The sequence below is a fragment of the Elephantulus edwardii genome, unplaced genomic scaffold (assembly GCF_000299155.1).
Source record: "Elephantulus edwardii isolate Elephantulus edwardi_28Jun2011 unplaced genomic scaffold, EleEdw1.0 scaffold00013, whole genome shotgun sequence".
Lineage (NCBI taxonomy): Eukaryota > Metazoa > Chordata > Mammalia > Macroscelidea > Macroscelididae > Elephantulus > Elephantulus edwardii.
In genome coordinates, this window is record NW_006399763.1 from 1,097,617 (window position 1) to 1,110,198 (window position 12,582).

The window sequence follows — 12,582 nt, forward strand, 5'->3', positions numbered from 1 at the left end:
TTCGGTGACTGGGGTAATCGGGATGGGTGTGTCAGAGGCGGTGCGGTTGGCACAGGATAGAGCAGGGTTTAGGGCTGTTGTGCATAGGGTCGCTATGAGTCGGAAACAACTCGACAGCACATAACAACAACAACAACAGATTCTTAAGAAATAGGGAGAGACAAATTGTGTACCTTTTAAGTTATTTTTTAAGTAGGATGGTATTTTTAAATGTATGAGAATGGTACCTAAGGTCTAATGTGTTTTTCTCCCTGAATGAATACTGTTGTGATGAAGACTAGAGTTGTCATTCTAGATTCTGCTTTATAAGGCCAAACAAGGTCTTTAAATGTGAGCTGTCTCCGCCAGAGTGGATATCAAGTAAAAGCAAGAGCTGGGGGCTTCTGTGAACAGGCGAATGCTACTGAGCATACCTTGAAAGCGCCACCTCCTTCTCTTGTTCGTCCCAAGTTCCACACTTTCTACAGAAAAAGTGACCTTATTTTCTCACTCAGAAAAGATGTAGACTGTCTCTGGTTAGCTAATCTGTGCTATTACTGAAAATCCAGGACACACAGTAACCAAACCCATGTTGTACCGCATGAATCTTTCCCCAAAATTGCTCAGCAAGGAAAAGAAATAGCCCAGCCTGTTCCTTTCCCATGGGGACTGACTGGTTCTTTCCACCCTGGAGCTGCCCTGTCAGGGCTATCTAGGCCAAATGTTCAAAGTCTTGTTTGATAAGCTAATTCTATTCAAAACACTGCTATGAAAGAGGTTTTCAAAACGTGCTGTTTAGGTTGTAAAGATTTGGCTTACTAAACTGAAGCAAACTTTTTCAGGTATTGATTTTCATTTTTTCGGCTAACCCAGTTAGTTATTACTGTTGAAATCTCCTTATTGCAAATATTCTGTTTTAAGTCTGTCTTATGAAGCTTTGACATGCACTGTCTTTTTTGCTCCCTAACTTTAATAGCATGACTTTGTGTTCTTGGACATTGGTATTAATTACTATCCAATTGGAAGATTGATTTTTGAGGTAAGAGGTTTTTGTTGTTTAAGAAATTGAAGAAAATTTGTAACTGTCTCGAGGTTAGATATTGAATCTCTGAAATTTTTTTAATCTTTGTCTTATAGTTGTACTGTGATGCATGTCCCAGAACATGTAAGAATTTTCAGGTCCTGTGCACAGGAAAAGCGGGAATTTCTCAGAGTGGCTTGAAGCTTCATTATAAAGGCTCAATTTTTCATCGATTAGTGAGGAATGGTTGGCTGCAAGGAGGAGGTGAGGTTAAAATCTTAAATATGACTTAATGAAAACTTTAATTAAACAAGAATATATAAAATTTTGTTTATCTTCCTTTTTGAAACACATATAGAATTAGAAGTAAAATACTTAAAAGGAAGCTCTAGTGGTCTAGTGGTAAGGAGCAGTGCTGCCAAACATGATTCTAATCCACCAGCTTCTCTGTGAGAGAAAGATGGGCAGTTTCCTCCTGCACAATTTACTGCCTCTGAAAACCCACTGGAGGCTTAGCTATGGGTCATTTCTGATTCCATGGTACAAAACAACAACAACAACAATATTAAAATAATGAAATCTTAAAAAAGTATGTTACCAGGAAGATTACCAAATAAAAAGTAATATAAGGGGAGCTCTGTTGGCCTAGTGGCAAGAAACTGCACTGCAATCCCAGAGGTGTGTGGTTCGAATCCACCAGATGCTCTGCTGGAAAAGGAGGGGCAATCTCCTCCTGTACCAGTCAGATCTGATTTGATGGTACACACACAAAGAATAATAATAAAAAAATTAAAAAAAGATTAAATTGTTAAAAAGCAACATAGGAAGTCAGGGTAACTTTATAAAAATGTACTTTGTACTGTTCACTTTAATAAGGGTGCCCAAAATATCCGGTGCCCTGGTTTCTCATCGGAGATATTTATGGCTGCTACCAATTATTATGAGTGAAAAGTAAGATCTAAAATATCTTCTATTTTTTATATTTCGGTTTATATTTTTGCTTTCTTTTTGGTGCAACCCTTTGACTTTACATAACAGGTACCTACCTGATTAACAACACAAAATTGTGTGTATGTTGGAGGCCTTTGAGAGATAGTCCATAGGGAGCAATCAGGCAGCAATTTAAAAATAATTGGCTGGGTGTGGAAGGAGATTTACTTGAACTTGATAAAATATGCAGAGGTTTAAATGAATAATGTTTTAATTCTTTGCTATGATGTGCAACATTCTGAGGCTGGTGAGGAGAAAAAAAATGTACATTTATCCTAAGCATCTTAAGCAGCCCTTGCCCCACCCCAGTTTCCCCAAGTCCAAAGTCATTGTTTCTCCTCTTATGTAGCTATTTACTTTCCTCTTTCAATATACATATAAGATGTTTAGTGTCTGCCTAGCTTTCTACAGTCAGACTTAAACCCATGTAGTCCTCCCATTGGTGAACACTTAGGTAGCTTTCAGGTTTTTGTTAGTATGAAATAATCTTTCAGAAGCCAATCTCAAGAGTCTCCTGATTCTTGGTTCAGTGTTGACTTTTGTGTGCTAGGCTTTTTTTTTGTTTTGGTTTTGTTGTATTTACCTACAGCAAGGTTGAGAAATTAGATTCCTTTATTTGCTACTTATTAACTAATGGTAAAATTTTAGAAATTCCTAAATAGTGAAATGGATTATATTTCCTAAAAGGCAACAATGCTAAGAGCAGTTTGAACAAAATATGATTACAAGATTCAAATCCAAAAAGTTGCACCACCCTGGATAAGCCACTCTCTCTGGAGAGTCAGAACCAACTCATAGCTGACCTCCAGCAGGTTTTCAAAGGCAGTTAATCACATGGGAGGAGATTGCTCATCTTTTTCCCATAGAGCTCCTGATGAACTTGAACTATGTGCCTGTGTGGTGGCAGTTCAACTTCTTTTTTTTTTTTAATAGTTTTTTAAAAAATTTTTTATTTTATTTTATTATTTGTGTGTCTGTACGTCAAATCAGATCTGACTGGTACAGGAGAAGATTGATTGTCCCTCCTTCCCCGGCAGAGCATCTGATAGATTCGAACCATACGCCTCTGGATTGCAGTGCAGCTTCTTGCCACTAGGCCACCAGAGCTCCCCGCAGTTCAACTTCTTACCACTACACCACCATAGCTTCCTAGCATCTCTGAGTTAATGCCTTCATCGTAAAATGAATCATTAAATAATATCACGGGATATTATTATATGTCCTGGTGGTGGGCGTTCAGGGTCATGGAATATTGAAATTATGGAGCTATGTAAACAAACATTCTTTTCCCTTCAGATGTCAGATTCCTACAGGGCTGTGTAGGGTGTTAGAATCCAGGTGCTAACTAGTTTTGTCCTGTACCTGAAGTTGCTTCCAGGCACTACTGCTTGCCCATTGGAACCAACAGTCCCAATACAATGTGTGCCCCTATGACCCTAAGTCCCTTACTTCTTCTGCTGTTTCCCTGTCTGCTCCACACACACTGGTATATCCTTGCTGTTTGAGCACCACAAGTGTATACCTAGTTTGAGTTTCTTATTGTTTCTTTGTCTGGGACACATTTTATTACCTCCAAGTATCCTTTTGCTTAACACTCTTACTGTTTTTTACCTTGGTGCAGATTTCATCTTCTCAGCAAAGACTTACCTGCTGCCTTCCTCTCTACACACCTCTCGCTCCTCAACTCTTCCTTTGCCACTTACTTGTCCTCCACACCTTGCTTTATTTTCCTAATGGCAATTTTAGTTACTGGAATACTGTTACATATTTCATGGCTAATGTTTTTATTATCCATCTCTTCCTAGAATATAAGAATATATAGAAGCAGGTGTGGCATCCACTTCCTAAACCACATGCCTCTGGAAACTGTAGGAACTTGGAGAAACAACGATAGTTATGGAAAGGCATTAGGTCTTTTGTTCATAAAGTTGCTATGAGTCATGCTTCACTCAACGGCAATCAGCAACAACAACATTATCTTTAATTTTGTCCTCTTCATTAAAAAAATATATGAAATGCTTCACAAATTTTCATGTCATCCTTGTTCAGGGGCCGTGCTAATACTATTCTCTGTATCCTTCCAATTTTAGTATTTGTGGTGCTGAAGTGAGCACAGGGAAGAGATTTTTATCTGTTTTGTTCACTGTTTGGTCCTTAGGTTTCAGAACCATACCTGCCATACCATAGGTGCCTGATGGGGGAATAAATGAAGGAATGATGAACAGATTAAATGAAAAAAAATATACAGTCCAATCATTCTTAAAGTACAGTTTCTATAGAAGATAACTAGTCAGTGAAACATCTTAGATGCACTTGACCCTCTGTGGTCCTTGCAAGGCTTGCTGCCTTCAGAAGGGTCTCTTGGTCTGTGTTGTGGTTGTTAGGTGCTGCCAGGATGATCACGATTCTTAGCGACCTTATGAACAGCACACCTGAACCCTGCCATGTCCTTTGCCATCCTAACCATCCCTGATAGACTCAAGCCTGTGGCTTCAGCCACTGTGTCCCTTCATCTCGTTGAGGGTCTTCTCTCCTCTGCTGATCCTCCACCCTGCCAGGCATGATGTTCTTTTCCGAGGACTGGCCTTTCCTAACAATGTACCTAGAATATGTGAGATGGAGCGTCGTCATCCATCCCTCCAAAGAGCGCTCGGCCTCACCTTCTCCGAGATAATATGTGTTCATTTGACAGTTCCTGGGATAGTCAGTACTCTTCTCCAACACTACAGCTCAGAAGCAGAATTTTTTATAGCTTAATATATTTTTATTATCATTATCCTTTTAAGGATAATGATGATAACTATAATAGCAATAAGCGAATAATCATTATGACCACAAATAAATGAACATGACGCTCTGTCAGGCACTATTCTAAGTATTCAACCTACATACATTTAATCTCCTGAGCTCCTTGCTATTATCCCTATTTATATAGTCAAGGAAATAGGATTAGAAAGGGTAACTAATGTCAAGATTTAAATTAATGTTATTTGAATGTAAAGTTGACTTCCAATAAATACTGTATCCCTAAATTTGTTTTCAAAAGCCTAGAAATCATAATGAATCATAGAATGCATGGAGATAGGTTATGACCTCAAAAAATATTTAGGAGATCTGAAGCAAAAGGCAAGAATAATTTGTATGTGTATGAATCAGGTGAGATTGTGCAAAGCATTGTGACCAGCTTTTGAGATAAGTTAGTGGGCAAAGGGGAGTACTACCTGGCAGGTTTGCTTGCACGGAATCAGCCCTAAAATCTGAAGGAATTAATGCCTCGATGACACTCACCTTCCTCATTTCCAGATTTAGCCTTCCTCAGCATCCACCAGAGAGCTGTGCACCTGTGGGGATTGTGGAAAGTATATCATGGAGTAGTAAGGATGGGAGCTCAAGGTTTACCAGTTGATTTCTGTGCCTGTTTAATTCTCATCTGCCATTATGAATAGGAGTCACCTCAGTGGCACCCAATAACAGTAACACCAGGCTTGCTAATTATTTACAGTGCTAGAAAATAGCGCACTTTTACTAGAACTACTCATTGAGTTACAATGACACATTGAGTTAATATACAACAAACATTTGTTAAACATTATATTAAAGGAAGTGGTAAATTAGAAATTTGAAGGAAGGAAGTAATAAGGGGAGGCTGGAGTTCAAAAGACAGACTGTTGTTATGTCCCTTTGAGTCAAGTATGACTAATAGAGACCCTATGGTCAAAAGATCTGAACCTTGTTCTATCGTGTGCCATCCTCACACTTTCTGATACTCAAGAGTCCATTGCAAGGAGAAGATGGCAATTTCCACAGGAGTGAAAAAAAAAAGCGCCCATTGCAGCAATCACTGTGTCAGTCTACCTGGTTGAGGGTTTTCCTCTCCTTTGCTGACTCTGCACCCTCTCTAAGATATATCTATCTGTTCATTCTCTTGGCCTTCCATGGGATGTGTAGTGCTTTTCTCCAACACCACAGCTCAAAGACATCAATTATTTTTCTGTCATCCTTATTTATTGTCCAGCTTTGGCTTGACTTCATTTTTTAGTTGTAAATGAATAAAATAACTTTTACATAGAGGGTTTCCATAGTGGTTTTGTTGTTGTGTACCATCGAGTTGGAACCAACCCGTAGCTGACCCTGCAGTGGCTTTCCAGAGGCAGTTAATAGCATGAGAGGAGATTGTTCATCTTTTCCCCACAGAGCAGCTAGTGGATTCAAACCGCATGCCTTCAGGATTGCAGCACAACTTCTTACCAGTACGCCACTAGAGCTGTAGCATTGCTAAAACAAAATAGGCATATCACATATCCTCCTCTAAAATGAAACTCCAGTTATTGACCTACTTCTAGGACATTCATTGCTAATTCCAAAACTTAGCTCTTTGCCATCAAGTCAGAACCAAGTCCTCACTAACCCTTCAGAGACTTTTCAGAGGGTGTAAATCACACAGGCGGAGCCTGCCTACCTGTCCTTCACGGAGCAGCTGGTGGGTGCAAACTGCCTGACTTTGGGTTGGCGTGAAACTTCTTAACTAGTAGGACCCTTTTCATTGCTAAAGTAATGGGAAAATAAATGAGTTATCACTGCACAGCTCCAGGGAATGGACGCTAGAACATGAATTCTTTTTAGAACACCTATTTATATGCATGTTCTGAAATAACTTACTGTTCACATTGGATCCTCTCAGTTTAATCTTTCCATTTTTCCAGAAAGAACAGCCTCTGAAGTAAGCATTTTGAAGCAAGCCAACATTCTATGAACCCACTTGCTTTTTTAAAAGAAATTTATTCACTGTTGCACATTTTCTCCCCTCTACCCACACCCTTCCCAGCAGACCCCACAATACACTGCTGCTTCTTCTAGATTATTCTCATACATATAATGCTTAATCATATAGCCCTTTCAAAAAGTTCTTCTCGTCTATTCTAATGCAGTGTTCATTATCTATCCACTCTTCCCTCAGTCCCTCTCCAACTCCTCCATGTCTGTCCTATTTTTTTTTGTCCTATTTTATAAATCATGTTTCACAGTATTTATCCTTTTTTGACTAGATATTTTCACTTAGCATAATGTCCTCAAAGATCTCCTATGTTGTGTAATGGTTTACTATTTCATTGTTTTTCAATATTGTGTAGTATTCCATTGTGTGAATGTACCATAGTTTTTCTATCTATTAGTTTATTGATGGACACTTGGGTTGCTTCCATCTCTTTGCTATTGTGAATCACAAAGCAATAAACATGGATGTGCATACATCTGTTTGAGTTGTGGCTCTCATTTCTTTAGGGTATACTCCCAATAGTGGAATTGCTGGGTCAGGTGTTATTTCTATTTCCAACTTCCTGAGAAAGTGCTAGACCACCTTCTCTAGTGGCTGTACCATTTTACATTTCCATCAACAGTGAAGAAGAGTTCCAATCTCTCCACACCCTCTGCAGTGTTTGCATCTGTTGCTTGTTGCTGTGTTGAACTTTGCTATTGTTGCTGGGGCACTTTTTTTCTTTCAAAAATTTTTTTGTATTTGAAAGAAAGTTTACCAATGATATTAGTTTTTCATTCATATATTTTGTTTTATGTTGTAATTTCAATGTCATTTGGTATTTATGTATATTTTTATAATATTGATTACAGTTGTTGTTAGGTGCCATCAAGTCAAATACAACTCATAGTGACCCTGTGAACAAAAGATCTGAACCCTGTTCTCTCCTGTGCCATCGTCACACTTCCTGACACACAGGAGTCCATTGCAACAGTTACTGTATCCACCCACCTGGTCAAGGGTCTTCCTTTTCTTCACTGACCATCCACTCTTCCTATCATCATGTCTCTCTCCAAGGAATATCCCCTCCTAGCAACATGCCAAAAGTATATGAGGCAAAGCCTTATCATTCTTGCCTCCAATTAGCACTGTGGCTGCACCCTCTCCAAGACATATTTGATTGTTCTTTTGGCTGTTCATGGGATGTTTGATGTTCTTCTCCAACACCACAGCTCAAAGGCATCAGTTCTTCTGTCATCCATATTCACTGTCCACCTCTCAGATGCATAGCAAGTGACCAGAAAAACACAGTGATTCAGAAAGCCTGAATCAGACACACCTTAGTCCTCAAACTGAGATCATTAGGCCATAATGGTTTGGAGAGGTCCCTAACTGCAGATTTCCCTAGTGCAGTATGTTTCCTGATCTCCATTAGTGAGATGAGATGGACTACCATTGGCCACTTTGAATCAGATAATCATATAGCTTATTATGCTGGAAATTAAAAACAGAAGAAGAATGGTATTGCATTCATAGTAAAAACGTCAATTTCAAGTTCTATCCTGAAATACAGTGTTATGAGTGAGAGGATAATATTCATATGCATACAGGAATACCCGTTAACATGACTATTATTCAAATATGTGCTCCTACATCTGGAGCCAAGAGGAAGAAATTGAGAAATTTTACCAAATCTTGCACTCCGAAATTGATTGAACTTGCAATCAAGATGTGTTCATGATAATTGGTGACTGGAATGCAAAAGTGAGAAACAAAGAAAAATAAATGGTAGTTGGAAAATAAGGGCTTGATAATAGGAATGATGCTGGAAATAAAATGATTGAATTTTGTATTTACAATGATTTATTCATTGCAGATACCTTTTTAAAAATACACAAATGATGACTTTACACATAGATCTCACTTGATGGGCTGCATAGGAATCAGACTGACTAAATTTGTGAAAGAAATTGTTGGAAGGTCACTGTCAGCACTCAAAACTAGGCCACGAGCAGACTGTGGGTCCAATCATCAATTACTCATATGCAAGTTCACAATGAGGCCTAAGATACTGATTACAGTAGAGTAATATAATGCTTTGCCAATATATTGTATATTGCCTTTGCCTTCACCTGATTTTGTCTACATATTAACTTTTATCCCTTTCACTCTCCCTTCCAATTTCTAGAAACCATTAAAAATTAATGATATGTAAAATTTCCCTTAGCTTTTTACAATAGTGATCTTATGAGACTACTATTATTATTAGAAGCAGGAGTGGCATCACTTCCTAAATAACATGCCTCCAGAAACTCTATGAACTTTGATAAATGTTGATAGTTGTAGAGGGGCTTCAGGCCTTTTGTTCATAGGGTCGCTATGAGTCATGCTTGACTTGAAGGCAGTCAACAACAACAACTACTACTATTATAATCCTTTTGTAACTGACTTCTTTGCTTAGTATCAGTTCTGTGGATCATTCTGCACTTCTTTTTGTGGAACAAACTTTCTCTAAATCTCAACTACAGTTGTAATCTGATGCTTCATCGTATGATTCTAATTTAAGAATTCTTGTGGTACTGAGGGTTAAGCATTGGACTGCTGACCAAATGGTTGGTAGTTTTAATACACCAGCCCTTACTGGGAGAGCGATGAGGCAGTGTACTTCCATGAAGATTCACAGCCTCAGAAACACTATGGGGCTCTGCTCTGTCTTACAGGTTCTGTGTGAGTTGGAATCAACTCATCAGCAGTGGCTTTGGATTATAATTTAACTTACCTCTCCTATTATGAGGAGGAAAAAAATGGTACACTAAACAGGAAAGTATTTCTAAGATGCAAGTGTGAAACCATTGTATGCAACTCATAGCAACCCTGCTCATATACAAGTGATTTCTGGTGGCCTAAGAGTAAGGAATTACCATTTGGTAAATTAATTACCAACCCAAAGGCTCACAGTTCAAATCCCTAGCTGCTCTTTGGAAGGAAGAAGGGCCTTCTCTCATGGAATTAATTGCCTCTGAAAACTCACTGGAGGATCTGATATCCATGATACACAACAGCAGGAACCACCCATATCCAGCCAATTGATACTGTGTTAACACCACACCATCCCCACAAGCTCTGCTGTGCTTACACCTACTGTTCTAGACACTGTCAAATCACCAGATTGAGGATCTGCCTCTCTTTTGATAACCCTCCACTTTTCCAGGCATGAAGTATTTTTCTAGGGACTAGCCCTCCTACTATTGTTATGAGCCTTTAGTGGGTTTTCAGAGGCAGTAAATATCCTGGGAGATTGCTCATCTTTCTCCTGAAGAGCAGCTGATGGACTCAAACCATGTACCTTTGAGTAGGCAACGCAGCTCCTTACCACTAGGCCACTAGAGCTCCTTATCCCTCCTGATAGCACACCCAAAGTATGTAAGATGGACACTCACAATCCTTGCTTTTAGAGCACTCTGGCTTCGTTTCCTTCAGGACAGATTTATTTGTTCTGTTGGCAGTCCATGGAATATTCAATATTCTTCACCAAACCACAATTAATGGCATAAATTATTCTTCATTCTTTCTTATTCATTGTTCAAGTTTTTCATGCATATGAATCAATTGAAAGCACCATGGCTTGAGCCAAGCAGCTTTTGTCTTTAAAGTGGCATCATCTTTAGTACTTTAATGATAGCAGGTTTGTTCAACACATTATTCTTTTTTTTTAAAAAATATTTGTTTTCCCTTTTATTTAAAGGAAAGTGTTGTTTAAAGGAAACAATCCTGTTAAACCCTTGAACAAATTAGTATTAGTTGTTTTAAAATTTTGCCTAATAATGTAATTATCATTTCCGGTGTGTTTCTAATGACTGACTAAAAGTCATGTGCCATGATTTTGTCCTTTTCTTTTTTCAAAAAAACCCATTTATTTATTTATTTTATTTCTTTCAATTCACATGATGAAATACTACACAGATTGCAGAAGCAATGATTTTGCAAATCACTGCCTAACTTGGGAGGAACTTGACAGTATTATGCTAAGTCAAATAACTCAGTTCTATAAGGACAAATACTGTTAGGATCATTATTGTAGAAAGAGATAACTAGTAAAACATGTGTGAGGATAGTGTAAGGGGGAGGGGAGCAGAGGGTTGGGATGGGTGGGAGGGGTATAATCATGGGGTCACAATTTGGTGGGTGGACTGGAGGTGGGTTGGCAAGATAGGAGGATCCAGTGTGAGGGGCAATATATATGAATACTGTACAGTGTAAAATTTTTAAAAATCATTCTTGACTGCTGTTTGTTGGTGTTTTTGTTTGTTTGTAGGGTTTTTCTGCTGTTGTTGTTGTTGTGTGCCTTCAAGTTGGATCTAACTGACTGCCACAGGAGGAGATTGCCCATCCTTCTCCAGCGGAGCATCTGGTGGATTCAAACTATGAAACTTTGGGATTGCAGCGCAGCTTCTTGCCACTAGACCACCTAAGCTCCCTGACTGCTGTTGTTGATTGTGAATCCAAGTAAAATTAAATTCTTGGCAACTTCAATCTTTTCTCCATTTACCATGATGTTGCTTATTGGTCCAGTCATAAGGATTTTTTTTCAGGGTATTAAAAAGCTCATTGCCACTGAGTCAGAACTGACTCAGCTGACCCTCTGCTGGGTTTCTGAGGCCATAAATCACATGAGAGGAAAATGACCTCCCAACTTTCTGCCACAGAGCCAGTAAGGCATGACGCTTGGGTTTGCAGTGCAACTCCCTGTGGACTATGTTACCAGAGCTCTCTTTTCGTCATGTAGATACTGCTTTATTTTATTCTAAAGTTTTTATTTGTTGTTATTTCTCAGACATAGACTCTGGAAGAGGAGATGGTGGAGAGTCAATTTATGGGCCCACATTTGAAGGTTTGTATCCTTACATTTTATCAGTAATATATTAGTCAATCATTCAGATTTAACAAACCAGTTCTGATACTGGCGTAACACACCTACTAAAAGTAGAGTTAAAAATGGGATCAGATTGGAAAGGCACTCTAGTCCAGAACAGCTTGATGCACGCATTTTTTTTATTTGCCTAATTAATAGTCTTTCTTTAGGATACATTTCTGTAATTAGGATTATTCAGTCAAAAGGAATTTATATTTTTAAAACATGTTCCTTCATCACACTCATACTAACATTGGTACTTTCACAATCATCCTATTAAGATTGCTGTTATAGGGATTCTGGGAACGTGATAGCAATAGTGGCATAGTTTTAAAAGTTTTCCATATCCCAATATAAAAACAGGTAAAATTAGAAGATAGAAAATCTAAAATTTAATAGATAGCATTTGAAACAAAGCTACATGACACAACATCTGTCCAAATTCCAAAATGCAATGGGTAAGCAAAAATTACCAACAGACTACTGCTTGGTGTCAGCCCCGATATGGGAGGAAGTAGGCCATCTGATAGGCCTGAGACTAGGAGAACCCCAAAATAGCCAAGAGCAGGTGAGTGCAGTGGACCACCACTAAGATTTGGAGGGCTGGGGCAGCCTAGCACTTGTGAACTCTTGACACTAATTTGATGCACTGGACCCCATCCTGAAGAAACTATTTGGTATACAATCAAAATTATGTAGGACAGGGCCAATAGTTATGAAGGAGAAAATCTAGATAAAAGAAGAATGAAAACAGAGCTAGGAAATCTCAGGAAGCAAGCTACCATATTTTTGAACACTATATGGCAACACTTTTTGTACATAGGGTTTTCGGAGGCCTGCTATTTCAGAAGTGGATGGCCAGTGCTTCTTCCTAGTCTATCTTAATATTTTTTCTATAATTATATTTTATTAATTTTCATAAACATT

General features: G+C 38.5%; 1 protein-coding gene across 1 annotated transcript in view; it reads left to right on the forward strand.

Annotated features, from left to right (window-relative positions):
- The window catches only part of PPIL6 (peptidylprolyl isomerase (cyclophilin)-like 6), a 55,205-nt gene that overhangs the window by 16,633 nt on the left and 25,990 nt on the right, over positions 1-12,582 (forward strand). The window contains exons 4-6 of the mRNA XM_006881227.1: positions 956-1,018; positions 1,117-1,264; positions 11,578-11,634. Of these exons, the coding sequence (XP_006881289.1) occupies positions 956-1,018; positions 1,117-1,264; positions 11,578-11,634 (268 nt within the window). The remainder of the gene's footprint in view (positions 1-955; positions 1,019-1,116; positions 1,265-11,577; positions 11,635-12,582) is intronic.